At 35.2% G+C, this 19,435-nt stretch overlaps 4 protein-coding genes across 5 annotated transcripts in view; 2 read left to right on the top strand and 2 right to left on the bottom strand.

Annotated features, from left to right (window-relative positions):
- LOC137242753 (uncharacterized) overlaps positions 1-9,965 on the bottom strand; it is a 44,588-nt gene extending 34,623 nt beyond the window's left edge. The window contains exons 1-2 of one of the 2 annotated variants that reach the window (XM_067770004.1): positions 8,526-9,965; positions 7,373-8,469 (exon numbers count right to left, since the gene is read on the bottom strand). In XM_067770004.1, the coding sequence (XP_067626105.1) occupies positions 8,442-8,469; positions 8,526-8,698 (201 nt within the window). In that variant the 5' untranslated portion in view covers positions 8,699-9,965 and the 3' untranslated portion in view covers positions 7,373-8,441. Of the gene's footprint in view, positions 1-7,372; positions 8,470-8,525 lie in introns of those variants that run through there. The other variant, XM_067770005.1, reaches the window with a different exon arrangement.
- A 2,454-nt stretch (positions 9,966-12,419) lies between these two features.
- On the top strand, positions 12,420-13,499 carry dgt2 (dim gamma-tubulin 2). Its single transcript, XM_067767832.1, has 2 exons — positions 12,420-12,784; positions 12,853-13,499. The coding sequence occupies exons 1-2, from the start codon at positions 12,532-12,534 to the stop codon at positions 13,359-13,361; spliced, it is 762 nt and encodes a 253-aa protein (XP_067623933.1). The 5' UTR covers positions 12,420-12,531; the 3' UTR covers positions 13,362-13,499.
- A 171-nt stretch (positions 13,500-13,670) lies between these two features.
- On the top strand, positions 13,671-16,364 carry LOC137240894 (polycomb protein esc-like). The gene is made up of 3 exons (XM_067767831.1): positions 13,671-14,924; positions 14,991-15,189; positions 15,327-16,364. Exons 1-3 carry the CDS (start codon positions 14,605-14,607, stop codon positions 16,218-16,220), a joined length of 1,413 nt encoding a protein of 470 aa, XP_067623932.1. The 5' UTR covers positions 13,671-14,604; the 3' UTR covers positions 16,221-16,364.
- On the bottom strand, positions 16,255-17,777 carry LOC137240896 (probable RNA methyltransferase CG11342). The gene has a single exon (XM_067767833.1). The coding sequence runs from the start codon at positions 17,720-17,722 to the stop codon at positions 17,009-17,011; it is 714 nt and encodes a 237-aa protein (XP_067623934.1). The 5' UTR covers positions 17,723-17,777; the 3' UTR covers positions 16,255-17,008.
- Positions 17,778-19,435: the final 1,658 nt, after the last annotated feature.

The following is a 19,435-nucleotide window of genomic DNA, read 5'->3' as shown; positions in this document are numbered from 1 at the left end:
ATCACACCGATCAGAAAGGCGTAAGGCCAGATAAGAATAAAATCAGCAAAATTGTGGAACTTCCACCACCGAAAGAAGTCAGCGAATTAAGATCGTTTTTAGGTGCCATAAATTATTACGGAAAGTTTATCCGAGGGATGCGCGTTCTTAGGAACCCTTTGGATAATTTACTAAAAACGAATGCAAAGTGGAACTGGTTTACACAATGCCAGAATAACTTCGATAAATTTAAAAAACTTCTTTCATCAGATCTCTTACTAACACACTACGATCCCAAACTGCCAATCAAGGTAGCAGCGGACGCTTCTAACGTGGGTCTAGGTGCATGTATTTGTTACTTGTACGCAGATGGTAGTGAAAAAGCAATCGCGCATACTGCAAGAGCTCTGACACAAGCTGAGAAGAATTATTCGCAAATTGAAAAAGAAGGCTTGGCTTTGGTATTTGCAGTGGTAAAGTTTCATAAGTACCTGTATGGAAGGAAATTTTATTTACATACAGATCATAAGCCATTACTTGCCATATTTGGTAATAAGAAGGGGATTCCTGCACACTCTGCAAACCGCCTTCAGCGATGGGCCTTAACGCACCCCAGCGGGTCAGGGGGTTAGAATATACCCGCGGTAGGTATGCCTGTCGTAAGAGGCGACTAAAATACCGGATTGGCCTGAAGGTTTAATGTGGCCATATAAATCGTTCCCGAGATGGTCGGGCCAGCACCTTAATGATGCTGTGTTACCGGAGCGTGCCGGATCTGTAAACGGCAAAGGACCATCACATCGATCACTCCCTAAACCTTCGGGGAGCAACCGTATCGCTACAAAAACAACAACAACAACATGGGCCTTAACGTTGATGTCATATGATTTTATTTTAGAATACGTACCTACCAATGAATTTGGTGCAGCTGATGTACTTTCACGTCTTATTAGAAGCACATCAAAACCTAATGCAGAATCAGTCATAGCAAGTTGCCAGCTTGAACGTGATATTAAGCAAATTACAATTGATGCCATAGAATTTCTGCCAATTACTTTTCAGATGGTACAAAAAGCGACAATGCAAGACGCATTTTTACAAGATGTTACAAAACACGTGAAGACTGGTAAGTGGCCGAACACAATCAGCAACGATTTACGTAGTTTCTATACACATCGTGATAGTCTGAGTATGGTTGAACATTGCATCATGCTAAAAGATCGTCTAGTTATTCCCAAGTGTTTTCGCAATCGAATCTTAAAGCAACTGCATAAAGGTCATCAAGGAATTGAACGCACAAAAGCGCTAGCACAAAGTTATGTATACATACTGGCCGGGTATAGATGAGGATATAAAGCAGTATATTCAATCATGTGAAAAATGTGCAACTGTTGCTAAAACATTACCAAAAACAACTCCTCCTTCATGGCGTAATGCAGAGCATCCGATGCAACGCATTCATATTGATATTGCAGGTCCGGTTAATCAAATTTACTATTTGGTAATAATCGACGCATACTCGAAATGGCCTCAAATATATCAAATTAAGTCGATCACATCATTAAAGATTTTAGAGTGCATTTCAGATTTTACATCACAGTTTGGAAATCCTGAGCTAATTGTCAGCGATAATGGTACACGATTTTCCAGTAAAATGTTTGCGGATTTTTGCAAGTCATGGTATCGCTCATACATTCACAGCGCCGTATCACCCGCAGTCGAACGGTCAAGCGGAACGGTTTGTGAACACGCTTAAGCGAGCTTTAAAGAAATTGGAGGACGCGGGAACGCCAACCCAAATTTTACAAACGTTTTTGCAAACATATCGCACCACACCCAATCGCAATGCACCGCAAGGGAAATCGCCAGCTGAATTATTCGTTGGGAGAAGACTACGAACAGAGTTCGACATGCTTAAAATTTCGAAGCCATCCAATGAGTCACGTAACGAACACATGGAACAACAGTTTAATAAGCGACATGGAGCTAAAGAAAGAAATTATGAAGTTGGAGATCTAGTTTACGCAAAGTTATATAAACTTAACCAATCTTATTGGGCACCCGGAACAATCATAAAGGTTCTAGGCAAAGTTAACTACGAGGTTAAAATCGAAAACTCTGACATATTTAGAGTGATAAAATCTCATTCAAACCAGCTTCGACCAAGATTCGTAAAAACACCAAACAACACATTGGATATTTTATATGATTATTTTGAGCTTCCACCTAAGCCAACAACTTCGAATTCCGATTCAACCAATTCAAGAGTTCAAGAAAGTGACATTGCCACAGGGCAAGAGTCAACGCTAAGTAATCCAGCCGAGGAACAGACACAGTCTCCGAATATAGAAATTCCTGTTAACGAATCATTAACAGCAGTCAGCAATGATACACCTACAGATGCTCGAGAGTCAACTACTGAACCACCTGCAGTTTCTCAAGAGTTAAGAAGATCACCGAGACGCAAGAGACCTCCAGCTTGGAATCCAGATTATCATCTAACTAAAAGAAAAAGGGATGTTGGCAACCCTTAATTGTAGATTAAATTCCGAAAATGTTCACTTGTCAAATGTATTTGTATAAGTATCTACTATTGTATTGTGCCGTTCATTTAAATATGTATGTGACATCGCTAATGTATAAATAAGTGTCAAAGGACATAACGTTACATATTCCTTTTCTGTCTGCCGAACATCCAACAACTGGTAATTAAATACGCGGTAAGACTTTATATATTTATTTGTTTTTTTTTTTATGTAATTATGACCTGTAAATTGTATGTTATTTTATGTTTAATAAAGATTGAGCTACGGCTAACACCCGACAAACATAACATACATAAAAAAACCCAACCTTGGCATTATTATTACAAATAAACCGGAATTATAATATCTAATTTTCAAAGACCCTCAACACTTTTTTTTAATTAAAAAAAAATATTTTGCAATGACCCGGCAACGTTTTAGACCCAACCTAATTATCTGGCTTATTTCTTTTTATATTTTTCAAATAATAAATTTTAACATATCTAATTTTCAAAGTGCCTCAAAAACATTTTTTCAATTAAAAGAGAAATTATTTTGGAATGACCTGGCAACGTTTTAGACCCAACCTAATAATCTGGCTTAGTTCTTTTTATATTTTTCAAATATTAAAATTTTCAAAGTGCATCAAAAACATATTTTCAGTTAAAAAAAAATTATTTTGCAATGACCTGGCAAGGTTTTAGACCCAATTTAATAATCTGGCTTATTTCTATTTATATTTTTCAAATATTAAATTTTAACATATCTAATTTTCAAAGTGCCTCAAAACATTTTTTCAATTAAAAAAAATTATTTTGCAATGACCTGGCATCGTTTTAGACCCAACCTAATAATCTGGCCTATTTCTTTTTATATTTTTCAAATAATAAATTTTAACATATCTAATTTTCAAAGTGCCTCAAAAACATTTTTTCAATTAAAAAAGATATTATTTTGGAATGACCTGGCAACGTTTTAGACCCAACCTAATAATCTGGCTTAGTTCTTTTTATATTTTTAAAATATTAAATTTTAACATATCTTATTTTCAAGTGCCTCAATTTCAAATTTTCTCAATTAAAAAAAAAAAAATATTTTGCAATGATCTGGCACAGTTTTAGACCCAACCTAATAATCTGGCTTATTTCTTTTTATATTTTTCAAATAATAAATTTTAAGATATCTAATTTTCAAAGTGCCTCAAAAACATTTTTTCAATTAAAAAATAAATTATTTTGGAATGACCCGGCAACGTTTTAGACCCAACCTAATAATCTGGCTTAGTTCTTTTTATATTTTTCAAATATTAAATTTTAACATATCTAATTTTCAAAGCGCTTCAAAACATTTTCTCAATAAAAAAAATTATTTTGCAATGACCTGGCAACGTTTTAGACCCAACCTAATAATCTGGCCTATTTCTTTTTATATTTTTCAAATAATAAATTTTAACATATCTAATTTTCAAAGTGCCTCAAAAACATTTTTCAATTAAAAAAGAAATTATTTTGGAATGACCTGGGAACGTTTTAGACACAACCTAATAATCTAGCTTAGTTCTTTTTATATTTTTCAAATATTAAATTTTAACATATCTAATTTTCAAAGTGTCTCAAAACCATTTTTTCAATTAAAAAAGAAATTATTTTGCAATGACCTGGCAACGTTTTAGACCCAACCTAATAATCTGGCTTAGTTCTTTTTATATTTTTCAAATATTAAAATTTTCAAAGTGCATCAAAAACATATTTTCAGTTAAAAAAAAATTATTTTGCAATGACCTGGCAACGTTTTAGACCCAATCTAATAATCTGGCTTATTTCTATTTATATTTTTCAAATATTAAATTTTAACATATCTAATTTTCAAAGTGCCTCAAAACATTTTTTCAATTAAAAAAAATTATTTTGCAATGACCTGGCAACGTTTTAGACCCAACCTAATAATCTGGCCTATTTCTTTTTTTATTTTTCAAATAATAAATTTTAACATATCTAATTTTCAAAGTGCCTCAAAAACATTTTTTCAATTAAAAAAGAAATTATTTTGGAATGACCTGGCAACGTTTTAGACCCAACCTAATAATCTGGCTTAGTTCTTTTTATATTTTTCAAATATTAAATTTTAACATATCTTATTTTCAAGTGCCTCAAAACATTTTCTCAATTGAAAAAAAAATATTTTGCAATGATCTGGCACAGTTTTAGACCCAACCTAATAATCTGGCTTATTTCTTTTTATATTTTTCAAAAAATAAATTTTAAGATATCTAATTTTCAAAGTGCCTCAAAAACATTTTTTCAATTAAAAAATAAATTATTTTGGAATGACCCGGCAACGTTTTAGACCCAATCTAATAATCTGGCTTAGTTCTTTTTATATTTTTCAAATATTAAATTTTAACAAATCTAATTTTCAAAGAGCTTCAAAACATTTTCTCAATAAAAACAAATTATTTTGCAATGACCTGGCAAGGTTTAAACCCAACCTATTAATCTGGCTTATTTCTTTTTATATTTTTCAAATAATAAATTTTAACATATCTAATTTTCATAGTGCCTCAAAAACATTTTTTCAATTAAAAATAATAATTTTGCAATGACCTGGCAACGTTTTAGACCCAACCTAACAATATGGCTTATTTTTTTTATATTTTTCAAATATTAAATTTTAACATATCTAATTTTCAAAGTGTCTCAAAAACATTTTTTCAATACCAAAGTTTCTTTGAAAACCGCCGTACCAAGCATAGCTTTAACACATAATTGCATACGAAGTATGCAATGTGTAAAAGATTAAAATATGCAACAAAAAGAAGGCAATTGGGAAAAACTTTACAACAACTAAGGCATGACGTTGGTGAATGCGTTTGTAACCATTTCAACTAACGTAGGAGTGCGGGTTCGACTCCCACTCCCGGGAGAAAAGGCTTTGAAGAGATTTACAAGGTATAATCGAAACAGCTGTCGCCTTGTCCGTCCTGATGTCACGTTGTTTAAAATTTTCCCAAATTATTAAATAAATTATAAAAATTAAAAAAATGCTTCAAATAAATGTTTTCATACATTTAAAAAAAGCAATACGGGCAATCCCCAATTAAATTATAAAAAAAAAATTATTTTGCAATGACTCGGTAACGTTTTAGACCCAACCTAATAATCTGGCTTATTTCTTTTTATATTTTTCAAATAATAAATTTTAACATATCTAATTTTCAAAGTGCCTCAAAAACATTTTTCAATTAAAAAAGAAATTATTTTGGAATGACCTGGCAACGTTTTAGACACAACCTAATAATCTGGCTTAGTTCTTTTTATATTTTTCAAATATTAAAATTTTCAAAGTGCATCAAAAACATATTTTCAGTTAAAAAAAAATTATTTTGCAATGACCTGGCAAGGTTTTAGACCCAATTTAATAATCTGGCTTATTTCTATTTATATTTTTCAAATATTAAATTTTAACATATCTAATTTTCAAAGTGCCTCAAAAACATTTTTCAATTAAAAAAGAAATTATTTTGGAATGACCTGGCAACGTTTTAGACACAACCTAATAATCTAGCTTAGTTCTTTTTATATTTTTCAAATATTAAATTTTAATATATCTAATTTTCAAAGTGTCTCAAAACCATTTTTTCAATTAAAAACGAAATTATTTTGCAATGACCTGGCAACGTTTTAGACCCAACCTAATAATCTGGCTTAGTTCTTTTTATATTTTTCAAATATTAAAATTTTCAAAGTGCATCAAATTCAGTTAAAAAAAAATTATTTTGCAATGACCTGGCAACGTTTTAGACCCAATCTAATAATCTGGCTTATTTCTATTTATATTTTTCAAATATTAAATAATAAATTTTAAGATATCTAATTTTCAAAGTACCTCAAAAACATTTTTAACATACAAAAATTTATTTTTTTGTTAAATTCAAGGATTGTCTCAGCCCCGCCACCCCTTAGCCAGTTCTGCGTTTTTATATTTAGATATCATTAAAAAAGCATTGTACATAATTTTCATTGTGCCTCCAATACCTGCTCAAAAATGCTTACCAGCTCTCCTACTATTAGTAGTATATGGTCAAATACTGTACCTATCTGGTTTGTGGGTTTGCAAATTGCAACAGCAATATACTATTTTTGCATATTTTCTAAGACAAATATTCCAAAACACACTAGTTTGTAATTACAGTCAATTAAAGTAGGCTCTATAGGTAGTTGTAGCGATAACAAGAAAAAGAAAATTAATTTTGAATACAAATCTGCTCAAGTAAGATATTATTATTATAAATTTAGGCTTGAAATAGATTTTAAGACTAACAAAACAGAGCACTAGCTGCTATGGCTATCAGCTCCTCAAGTAAGATAGAATTCAACCTTCCAAAGCATTTTAGTTTGGTGCATTAGGCCCTCCCGCAAAAAAATCTGTCTAAGGTGTACGGATAGAGATCTGGTTGAAAAAGTTCAGATGAATAGGTCGACTTAAAAAATTCAGCAAATAACTTGGCAACACCATCATCAGAGTTTGCGTCCTTACATCCATAGGCAAAAGCAGGCGGAAATCCTGAAGTTTTTCTCTTCGAATGGGTTTCGGGTTGTTAAAAAATTTAAGCTTACACCGGTTTAAGTAACATTTACAGCACTGTTGAATTAAGACGATGAAATTTTGATCTAGCAACTAAATATTTATAAAAACGGAGCATGATCCTGATATTTTAAATCGTTTGTATAGCCTAGATTTAATATTATATAGTCTCACAAGATTTCTTGAGAACCTCGGGGGTTTGCCCGTTCCAGCCGTGGCGAAGAGGCACACCGCATTCAAAGAAGCCATTGAGAGAACTGTAAAAAGTAGAAGTTGCTGACTCGATATCATTACAAGCATATAGATCCGACCAGTCATTTGTAGAAATAAGATAATTCAGCTTATTAAAATTTGCCTTATAAAAACATCTTGACCGAGAACTAGTTTTTACTTTTGCTGCATCAAACAAGACAGACAGCATAAACAATCATTATCCCAGGTGTACGATGTAGTGATAATGGAGGAATTCGCTTGAGGGCAAGACCCACAGGATCATCCACAAATACCAAATCCAGCATTTTATTTTTGCAAATTAGTATATTGTTGAATTTTAGTAAATGTGTATCAAGCAGGCTTTTACAAAAATCGTTCTTTGACTAACATGCCTGGAAGTAGACTTTAAATCTGTATAGAGAATTGCAGCAAATCTAGTACAGTTTAAAGATCTATTTCAAGCCGAAAAGTAAGTCTTTCGAATTCAACTACATTTTAAGGAAAATAGTTGCACTTTCAAATATTTTGCAATGATAAATTTTCTTGACAAAAATTCATAGTAAATACATATAACAGAGAATTTCAGGTACAAATATATCGAAAACCAGAACCAATTTAGAAATTCTGCCAAGGGATTCAGGTTCGACGTACCAAAGGTATTTAGAAAAGCATAGGCTCACTTCTGTGTTTAAAGCATATCGGCCTATGTAATTAAATTATGTTGTTGTAGCTGTGCTTCGCCCCATAGGTGCGACCGATCACAAATTGTCATCAATATCTTCTAACGGGAGTCCAAGGAAACTTGCTGTTTCAACAGGGGGGACCATAATGAGAGGGGTGTTAGAGGCGTTGCTTCCACATTACAATTGATGTTGTTGTTGTTGTTGTTGTTGTTGTAGCGATAAGGTTGCTCCCCGAAGGCTTTGGGGAGTGTTATCGATGTGATGGTCCTTTGCCGGATACAAATCCGCCTTCGGATTATTAATACTTATGTCAAGACGCGTCGTTTGACACCTATCTCGATATTTTTGGTAGCGTATTAGCAGTCGACCCCTCAACTAGACTAAAACCGTATTTTCTTTTGATACCCTCTTTAACAATTTTTGATAAAAATTACGTGGTGCATCGTCCTGCAAAACATTACCATTTCTTTTGATGTAAATAGTTCCTAGATGATATATTAAGAGTATACTATATACAAATACTATCCCATTTCTCCACTACCTTTCATAACTCTCGGCTTGTCTAGCAAATGACTCTTTAAGGATATTAAGCCTACATATCTCTTCTTTCAGTTCTGTATATTCCAAATAGGATAGATTACCCTGCAGCAAGATTTCGCATTTCAGTTGAAGCACACGTGCTATTTCAGTTTGTTTACGTTTAAGTGACCTCATTTTTTTAAAGTCATCTTCAGATGCTGAGTGCTTTTTTTTTTTTTTTTTTTTAGAGATTTGATTGCATGGAGGAGGACCTTCTTAGTCCCAGTTCCAGGTTATTGTCCAATGCATAATTTGATTAATTTATTAACTTTCCAAAGTATGTAAGTAATTTAGGCTCCACTAGTACACAATGGTAATACCAACTGGCCAGAACCATGTGTAGTAGCTTGCTATTTCTTTTTAACTATGTGCTTTGTAAACTGGTTTTTTCATGGCACCACGCCAGGTTATTTTCAAATTATAGTTATATGTATGTTTGTTATTTATTAAATTTGTGTTTATGTCCAATTTAATTTGGTAAAGGTCTTTAATTTGTTGATATTTTTCCAAATCTTCATATCACAATAGTTTAAATTTTTGTTTATTTTCAGTTTAAGTTGGTATTTTTGTCCACTTTCTTTGTTTAAATTTTCCAAACTCCAATATCACTTTATGGTTGTATGATTCAAATCCAGTAATTTGTATAATCCGGTAAGTTTTAATATAATATATACAGATTCTCTAGTCCATTCAATTGTTGTTTTTGTCCAATTTTGGTAATTATTTTTCGTTTATTTAATTTTTGAAGTATTTTCGTCTTATCAGGTGTTATATTTTATAATCCGGTAAGTTTTAATATAATATATACAGATTCCCCAGTCCATTCCATTGTTGTCTTTGTACAATTTTGGTAATTATTGTAAAATTTTGTAGAAGTATTTTCGTCTTATCAGGTGTTATATTTTATATTTAGGTATTCTGGTTATGTGTACATGACTGTACATTAGTATATAATAAGGATATTTTCAATCCCGTTATTAGTTACTCCGTTAAATTGTCCCGTTTATTTCCGAGAATTTTATTTCCATTAGTATGTATGTATATGAACATTAATTTTCAGTGGCTTGTTGCCAAGTGTCTTCAATGTTAAATTTGATTTTGCACGATAGCAATTATATGTATATTTTTGCACAAAGTGCATGTTTTATTTTAAAGTTTTTCAGTATTTTTGCCCGATAGCAAATGATTATCATTTTTTGCACAATTTGCATATTTTTACGATACAGCGCACAATTTTAATTAATTTTTGTCATTTCGACTCCCGCACTATCCGCCATTTTATTCTCATACCGCGTGAGAAAAGCCCCTTAATAACACGCGGTTGAGTTGTGGGGAAAATCGAACTTGACGCGACGACGTCAGAAAACGAAGTGGTGCTGGGTGCTTTGATGATTTCACTTTACTTAGGGTTTTCTTTTTATGAATTACTCGTTCTCTTTCTCTGGTTCCTACAAAGTAGATGTTGTTTTATTTAATTAATAGATTAAAATGAAGATATATCACAAATAATTACTTATTTACCTTTCCTTTCGACCATTGTACACATTGTAAATTTTACCAAGTAGCGCAACTAACAGCTGATCGGTGAAAATTCGCACATTCACACGCACAGTTCTCGACTCAGTTTCAAAACAAAACTTTAGATTATTTAATTCAAATTTTAAAGTGAGATAATCCTTACATATTTATGTATACAGAATATACATGGCGTTTTTGTTGTTATTAAAACAATATTTTTATTTATATTAAAGCTTTTATCATTTTTTTTTTTAACTTCGAAAAATCTCCGAACACCATTCCTTCATTATATGACATTCGACTGCCTAGTCCACTGCCTTCCACTCTATTCGCAACATAACCTCTACTTAAGCTGCCAAACTATATAGTAAACAATGATTGTACAGGTTTACAAGTATATGTATGAGAGGGAAACAATTTCTTTCCCTTTCTAACACACGGCAGTTTGACACTTCGGTCATTGTACAAGTTTACAAGTATGATATGTATGAGAGGGAAACGGTCAGTGTCAAACTAGCGTGGAACCCAGTGGAACATGAGTTTTGACACTGAACGAAGTGTCAAAATTACCGGGGTTGCTTCGTCGAAAGCGACACAGGGAAGCAAAAAAGGGATCGGAATATCAGATATGGGTTGCTGTGATGGTACATTTTTTTAACGAATTTAGTAGGAAATTGTAAATGCACCCATGTGGGTCCTTCAGAAAATTATAAAAAAGTCTTCAATTGGGATATCTGAGGACGCGTAGTTATTATAGTATTAAGAATACAAACACGGGATTTAAGTTTTTCTACCCGTTCAAAAGTTTTCCGCGAAAAACAGTTTGAAACCGAGGTGGACCGCAATAACCCGTCCAAAAAACCGGAAAGAAAAATGAAAAGACGCGTTTTGTCCTGTTATCAATAGTCCAAAGGCGGAAAAGTATTCGAATTATTGGAAGCGAGGAAAAAAACGGGTCTATTAATACCTCCCCCGGCGGTTTTGGTCGTGTTTTGGCAATCGTTATACCGGTAATAAAGTAATAAAGTATCACAATTTGTTAATTAAAATTGTCCAAAACATATGGATTTTATCTATAAGACATTTTATTGTGAAAAAGCAAGAACAAGAGAAATTCAGCCCAATTCTAAACGAAAATTCCGTGCGAGTTTTTTCCCTTCTCCCATTCCTGGTATTCTAAATTAAAATTCCTTGTGAGTTTTTTCACTTCTCCCTTTCCTCCTATTCTGAACAATGTTCGAAAAAGCGGAAACCAGTTATGGGAGAAAAGTAGGTCTTATGAATGTGAGGGAGAGGGAGATTTCTCTGCCATTTCATAGAAGTTTTTTCACTAGTTAAATTAAAGGGAATGCATCAAAATCGTTAAGGGAAATTGGTTATTTTAAGAAAGAACACTTATTTGTACAAATTTGTGCTAAAATATGTATTTACATTCTATCACAATATTCTCACTGTTAATACAACAACAACCACAATATTCTTTATTTAAGTCGAAAAATATATCATAAGCAACGGAAGAGCTCTTCGCATATTTGATGCAGCGATCCAGAAATTGCGCAATGATTTTTTAAGAAGGCTTAAATAGATTTTGGCATATGGCGAAACTCAACTTGACTTGGCTGCCAGAAAATTGCTTTGCAGAATGAATGCAGGCAAGTCTGGCGGATTTGTGTTATCCCGCCGGTCTTCTTTTTATGCTCCTCTGTTGATGGTGCTGTGGCACCAATTCATTACTCATTTCAGTGAATACCACATGAAAAGCAATAATGTGCATTGTTTATACCTTATTTCTTAATTTCAAACAAATTGGCAACAATAATTAAACTTTACAATATTTTAAACAAAATAAGAAATGCGCAACGAAATTTCAGTTGACAAAACAGCTGACTACGAAAATTCGAAATTCCTATTCCCCAATTATTCTTCTCCCTAGGAGAAAAGAATTGGAGGAATTTTTCCGCGGGAATAAAAAAATCCGCGAGAACAAAATTCCGCGAGAATATTTAGAATTGGTCTGATTGTTTATCTTCGTACATGGTTGCTTTTTCCGTACTCGCCAACTTAAAACAAATTTTATAAAATTATCAATAAAATTTAAGAAAACATGGAAATTTTTGACACAAACTATATCTCTTGTAAGAATTTACTATAAATTATTTATTCCAATATTTCAACATTTTTTACGCAGTTTTCTTTGGCAGCTAATACGCTTTTCTTGCACCTATGAAGTACAACAGTGCCAAATCATGCCAAATAGCATCCACAAAAAAACGAACAAGAACGAGCATTTTCATCAGGTGAGCGTGGCTGTGTATGTGCGTTCTGCTACATATCCTACTTGTAGACCTGTACAATGACTTGTACAATGGTACATATTCTTCAATAGCGCAAAAGGCGCAAAATATCCTGCAAGGCAACAAATTTCGTCAAACGAATCCGTCAAAAAAGTCATGTCGGATTCAAATGAAACATTAAGCATTTTGAATGCAGAAGCTCGCAAACAAATGGAACTGAAACGTGATAGCGAATTGCATAAAATCAGAAAGCTTCGTCTAGTACTGGATAACTTGCAGAAAATAAGAATGAAAAAATTAGATTTACCAGATAGTGGAGAAAATGTGGAGCAAGCACTTAAAGTGCTTGATGTCAACAATTATTTGCAATTGAATGGTGGCGGTAGCGGTGGAGATGATTGTCTATTAGGTAAGTAAATATCGAGTTCCCACAAGCACGATACAGCCACAAAGTTTCAATGTTACCTATTAATTTAGGTTTGAAGGACTTGCGCGAAACGATTAACCTAACATATACAGAGCGCAAAGCCATACGTGAAGAGATAATCGCCGTGTTGCGTTTGAATTTACAGCCAATCGTGGATTTTGGTCGAAAATTAAAAGCTGAAATACCTGATGTATTTGTTGCGCCCTCAACACCACCCCCTACTGGTCAATGTATACCCACAATTTTGCCCGGTTCAATGCAAATTGTGGCATTGGAGGTGCAACGACGCGCAAACTTGCAAAAGTTGTTAGAAGTTCGTAATCGAAAATGTGCTTATTTGAAAGCTGCTACAGAGTTGAAAATGGGACCATACTTGGCACATGAGCTGGAACTTTCATATGCACAAGGTCGTCTAACACAAGAGAAGGCAAATATATTGAGAGACTACTTCACGAATCAACTATTAACACGTACTGACCATAGTGCTAAAGCACTCAAAGAAATCGAGGGATATATAGATAGAGAATTGGAAAAAATAACTGTGGGAGAATCTAATTGAAGTACGTGTACCATTTTAGTTATTTATGTATATTTTTTTAGGTATTTGAATTAGGCCTTGTTTTATTTTACATATAATCTGGCACATTGTTTCAACTGTTTTAGAACTAAATATAACAAAAGTATAACTTACAACAAATTTTACCTGACAATCATTGTTAAAACAAAAGTCGTGCATGTTAAAACCACCATCTTAGCGAGATTAGAACCTAAGTGCGGTGCTCATTTAAAACCAATGCTACCACTCTTCAATAGAGAACAGCGAAGTCAGAATATGCAATGAGCACTACAACACACAATTCTTCTTGTAGCGATAAAGACATTCCCCAAAAGTTTGGGGCAGTGTTATTGATGTAGGTGAACCTTTGCCGCATATAGATCCAGCACGGTTCTGTGACAAGCACCATTTGGGTACTAGCCCGACCATCTCAGGGACGCTTTGATATGACTACTTTAAACTTTCTAGGTCCAATACATAACATGTACCATACGGTACCGGGTGCCATCAACGTATTCACGGATGGTTCTAAGCTTGACGGGGAGGTGGGAGCAGGCCTCTTTTCACCGGATCTGGGTATAGAGGTCTCTTTTCGCCTACCAGATCACTATAGTGTTTACCAAGCGGAAATGCTGACAATACACAGAGCTGTGAATCATGTCGGGTCTTTGCCAAAGGATGGTAAACGCGTGCTTATTTTCTCAGACAGCCAGGCGTAGGTTGGCCACCCTTGGTAAACCTTTTCTACATGACCTTGCTGAGGTCTCTAGCTATGAAGTAAAGGCTCTAGAAAATATAAATTCCACGAAGTGGTTTGACCCCCTTTAGGCAGGGTAGGGGTCCCCTGTGAGGCCGTATAGGGTATTACAATGGGCCCATTGGTGGCCTAAGTAGTGAGCTGTTACCAATAGTGTCCAGCTCAGCCTTCGCAACCTAACCTAACCTACATAACATGTAGTGATATCGAATTCGTACAATATCGCTAACTGGGTCGTAGAAGACAACATAACAACTAACAACAAATACTAAGTTTGTTTTTCTGAAAATTACAAATTTTCGAGTTTCCCGCCATGCTTGCAAAATATTTCCCTTTAAAATATTAGTGGCAACATTTGACATTAGATATTCCCCAGCATGGTCCGCCAACCCCTTCTCCAAAAAAACCGCCCTACAGCTGGCACTTCACTTCTTGCGCTTTTGCTTTATTACTTGCCACAATACTTTGCAAGGAAAATCAGAACTATCAATGGTCTCCGAGGATATACCAGAAAATGATATTATTAAAGAAACAACTCGCAGCAATACCGGAGAACCACCAACCGTGCTACCTACATCAACAACTACGCCACCACAACCATATTCAGCCAACGATTGGGAAATTCCAGCAAATACTACCGTAAATTCGTTGGGCGCCAGTGAAGAAACTGGTGAAGATAAAGATGAGACAGGTAGTGTAGGGAGCACAGAAACTACAAGTACATCACGTAGCAAATCGCCTGGTCATCGTAAGACATTGAAATCACAGAAGAAGGCAAACAAAATTGGGAAACCACTTTATAAATATACGTAAGCGAAGTTTAAAAAGTCTTACTTGATTTTTTTCTAGTTTTATTTTTACTCTTCCGCCCTTAGATACCATCTACGTGAAGATCATGGACAACCAATATTTGGTGCACAATTTAATCATCATCTTTGCAGGGAGCAAGCAATTTTTGCCTCTGTTGGGAAGGATCGTATATCCATTTACCAGTGTCCGAGGCGGAACCAAAGCACTGATGGCGTTGCAAATGTAAATGGCATAGAATTATTGCAGTGTTATGCTGATCCAGATGTAAATACCTAAAATTTTCTCAAAAACCGTAGGCAAAAAAATTATATAAGCTATGTGAAGAAATAAATACGTAAATTTAGTTAGCTCTTTTACCTAGCCCTGCACAAACAACTAATCAATTGCCTTCCCTTTCTCAGCCCGATGAAAACTTTTACACTTGTGCTTGGTCTTTTGATCCTGAAAATGGGGATCCCATACTTGCTGCGGCCGGCTATCGTGGCGTGATACGTGTTTTCAACCCTTCAAAACATATTTGCACAAAACATTATATTGGGCATGGGCATGCAGTCAACGAACTTAAGTTTCATCCCAAATGGCCTCAAATGTTACTATCAGGAAGCAAAGATCATTCGTTACGTTTATGGAATATTCAAACAGATGTATGTGTAGCCATATTTGGTGGTGTTGAAGGTCATCGTGATGAAGTGCTTTCTATTGATTTTGATTTACGTGGCGAGCGTATTATGTCCAGTGGCATGGATCATTCCTTGAAATTGTGGCGTTTAGATAAACCAGCTTTTAAAGAAGCTTTCGAGAATAGTTGTGTATTTATTACAAGTAAAAATGCTGCACCTTTTCCTACGATTAAAGAACATTTTCCTGATTTTTCAACACGTGACATACATCGCAATTATGTCGATTGTGTACAATGGTTTGGTGATTTTGTGCTATCAAAGTCTTGCGAAAACTCAATTGTCTGTTGGAAGCCTGGTAAGCTGGAACAAGCGGATGTAATGCCTCAAGACTCTACCACGACGATTATACATCATTTTGATTATAAGGAATGCGAAATTTGGTTTGTACGTTTTGCATTCAATTTTTGGCAAAAAGTTTTGACGCTCGGCAACCAACAGGGTAAAACATATGTTTGGGAGTTGGATAATTCAGACCCGAATTTGACTAAATGTAGCACATTGGTACATCCAAAGTGCACGAGCGCTATAAGACAGACGTCGTTCTCTAAGGATGGCTCTATTTTAATATGCGTTTGTGATGATGGTACAATTTGGCGTTGGGATCGTACTAATTGAGGTGTGAGTGATACATCAAGTAAGGACAACAGTACTTATATATTTGCTAAAACATAATATACTTAGGTTATTATTTTTATTATTTACAATTAATTATGATTAAATATGTCGATTAAAGAGTTCAAAATAAGTTTCTTGAATGCACATACGTCTTAATCTTATAGAAGCACAATATTATTTTGCCATGGCTAAAGTTTTAAACAAGTGCTGCAATAGACTGTGATTGGTAGCGTTAAGATTGTAACGCGATTTCTGGTCAAATCCTCGGCTGTTCTCCTAATCAACTCTGCCTGCATTATTCATTCGGTCGTTCCTTCCACATGGAACCTTCCTATCTTTATGTCAACCATGCCAACACTTTTGCGTCCCCTTGGTAGTATGTTCGACGTACCAGCAGTAACCTTACCCAACCAAGGTATGTTATTTCAGTTTGATGTTGTTGTTGTTGAAGTTCTTTTTATCTGTAAGATGATTTTTTTCGATTTTGGGCCGAATATAACATCAGTCACCATCTCGTGGCATGAAGTTCAGAAAGTTCCAAGAGCTCATCAACGTATAGTTGCTACGTTGTTCGCCAATATGTGGGGAAATTAAGGACGATGATGAACTTCGCTTTGCTACCGATTGCTCACAGCAATGAAGTATCGACCCATTGTAATTTTGTTTATCAGCGTTGTTGGCCCTTTTTATCTTAGCGGCTAGTAGTCGTTTCTCCAGTTTTATAATTCTCCATCCTCGCACGCATTCAGTTTATCTTTGGAATCTATCGTGTGCGTAAAGCTTATACCTTACCTAAAAAAACAAATCCGCCTTTGCCAACGCGTTGGTAGGCATTCGTATACCATTTTTCTTCCCATTTTACCTTCTAAAAATTTGTTTATATTATCCTCCACACTTGAACGCCATTGTAACTCTTTGAATAGTGGAAACTCTTCGCCAGCCTTTTTCATGCGCCTCACAGCTGTTTGATAACATTTCCACGGTTGTGGCTCCACAACAAGTAATTCAGCTAAGCCGCTCAATTTCTGCAAAAATGTTTGCAGTTCATCGTCACCATGATTTAAATGAATCCACATTGTTATAGATAAGCAGAAAATTGCATCAAATTTACAACGTCCATGTTTGCTTAAATATTCATTCAATTCTCCATATGCCTCTTCATTCATAATATTCAAGTGGACATAACTTACACCGGTGCAGTGCTCATTGCTGATTTCTGCGCGTTTAATTAAATCTTCGTCAATATCAATACCAAGCATTTGTATTCGCGTATTGGGCCCAAGACATTCCTTCAAAAATTCGTACATAAGTTGTGTGAGGTTTCCTGCGTTGCAACCAACGTCGAGCACCGAGTAAGACTCATTCATAGCTCTATTACTAGAAGGTCTCAGCCATACATCGCGTGGCAGTAGTTCCAAACGCTGTTGGGCATTATTAAATTGATAATAATTTATAAAGTTTCCATACTGTACTGCACCAGGATCATTGTTTCGGAATTCCATGATGTATCCAATTGGTTGTTTTTTTTTTCGTTCGTCAACTGTACGCAGCACTGCACTGCACTACAAAATGTTATTTGCATGTATTCTTATGAGGCAATTCACACCTATCGTCAGCAGCACTGCGCGACCCGGCACAGCGCGGCAAATTTGTTCAATTAGGCAAAAAAGTCGCGTTGGGAAGTGTCGCGCAGTCCTGCTGCCGCTAGGTGTGAATTGCCTCATAAGAATACATGCAAAGAATTTTGCACCACCTTTCAATCTGAGCAAAAGAGTGTGGAACTCTCCTTCCTCATATCTTGAGGATGAGATGTCTTGGACCCATAGCCACGACCTTTTTCTTTTCCTTTCCTCTTCTTCGCACAAAAATGAAATAATTACAGCTTCAAAAACTGTGTCGTCCATTTTGCAAACAAAAATAAAACTTTTGCTGCAATGTGTCGCTCGGTTGCCGCTTAATGTGAATTTCCAAAATATATCGCTCTGTGAGGCGCCGCTGCCGCTACGATTCGTGCAGCGTAATGTGCGCGTACCTTTAGGCAAGGTGCATACGAGGCTAAGCGTCATAGACGCTGCAGGGACATTTGTACGCTTTGATGCTGAACACATGTATTTGAATGGAGAGCTGCATACGAGGCGTCAGCAGAATGAAAGCGACAGAGCATGAAATTTTCGTGTAGCTAAAGCGGGAGTCATTGGTGCCGTATGTCGTATCGCTGTAGTCGTATCCCTACCGTAATCAGCTGTTTATCGTTACGACGGTAAACCAAAACCCAATTGGTTGGCTACGATACGGTTACGACCTTAGCGGCACCAATAATCGAACTTTAAGCTGGAGACATTGGTGCTTTATCGGTAACCGTATCGGTAACCTTTTAACAGCTGATTCGACTAACCTTATGAGAATCAATGCAATTTATTATTGGTGCCGCTAAGGTCGTAACCGTATCGTAGCCAACGAATTGGTTTTTGGTTTACCGTCGTAACGATAAACAGCTGATTACGTTAGGGATACGACTACAGCGATACGACATACGGCACCAATGACTCCCGCTTTAGCCAGGCATGCTTAAAGCGCCAAATACACGACACGAACATTTCCGCGAACATTCTGCAATCTTGTTCGCAGCTTTGGCCATACACCATACGAACTTTTGGCCGAACATTAGTTCTCTTTCAGACAGCGATGAATACGGACAACAATTGTGCTTCAGCAATATTGTTCGCTGTGGCAATTAAGCGTAAAAAAAGAGAGAAGATCGCAAAAAAAGAATTTGGTGCAAAGAATGGTTTAAAAACGAGCAGTTTTTGGACAAAGTGAGCTTATTAAAGAACTGGAATTCACGTCACAAAATTATTTTAAAAATTACGTTCGTATGAGCAAGGCAACATTTGACCAACTTTTACAAAAAATTTTGCCACTCATAACGAAACGGGATACAATAATGAGAGAAGCGATTCCCCCTCATCACCGCCTTGCTTTAACTTTGCGCTTTCTAGCTATTGGCAATAGCTTTGAAGACTTAAAATTTTTGACAGCAATTGCGCCCCAAACTACTTATTTTTTTTATAACTGTATCCTTTGTGGCATCAGGATCTACTTCTTTTAATTTTTCGATTAAAGTCGCATAATCATTATTCTTTTTAATTCTATTACAATAATCTTTGCTTTTTACTTGCCACAATGATGGCAAAGATTTATACATTTCAATAAAT

Source organism: Eurosta solidaginis, chromosome 2, assembly GCF_040869045.1.
Source record: "Eurosta solidaginis isolate ZX-2024a chromosome 2, ASM4086904v1, whole genome shotgun sequence".
In the NCBI taxonomy this organism is placed as follows: Eukaryota; Metazoa; Arthropoda; class Insecta; order Diptera; family Tephritidae; genus Eurosta; species Eurosta solidaginis.
This window is presented reverse-complemented; position numbering and strand designations above follow the sequence as displayed.

What these genes read in the sequence shown, in the direction of transcription:
- dgt2 (XM_067767832.1), top strand. Translation starts at nt 12,532, where the DNA reads ATGTCGGATTCAAATGAAACATTAAGCATTTTGAATGCAGAAGCTCGC. An exon ending in TGGAGATGATTGTCTATTAG is followed by an intron (nt 12,785 to 12,852) that starts GTAAGTAAATAT and finishes CTATTAATTTAG; the next exon opens with GTTTGAAGGACTTGCGCGAA.
- LOC137240894 (XM_067767831.1), top strand. Translation starts at nt 14,605, where the DNA reads ATGGTCTCCGAGGATATACCAGAAAATGATATTATTAAAGAAACAACT. An exon ending in AAACCACTTTATAAATATAC is followed by an intron (nt 14,925 to 14,990) that starts GTAAGCGAAGTT and finishes TTCCGCCCTTAG; the next exon opens with ATACCATCTACGTGAAGATC. An exon ending in AGTGTTATGCTGATCCAGAT is followed by an intron (nt 15,190 to 15,326) that starts GTAAATACCTAA and finishes TCCCTTTCTCAG; the next exon opens with CCCGATGAAAACTTTTACAC.
- LOC137240896 (XM_067767833.1), bottom strand. Translation starts at nt 17,722, where the DNA reads ATGGAATTCCGAAACAATGATCCTGGTGCAGTACAGTATGGAAACTTT.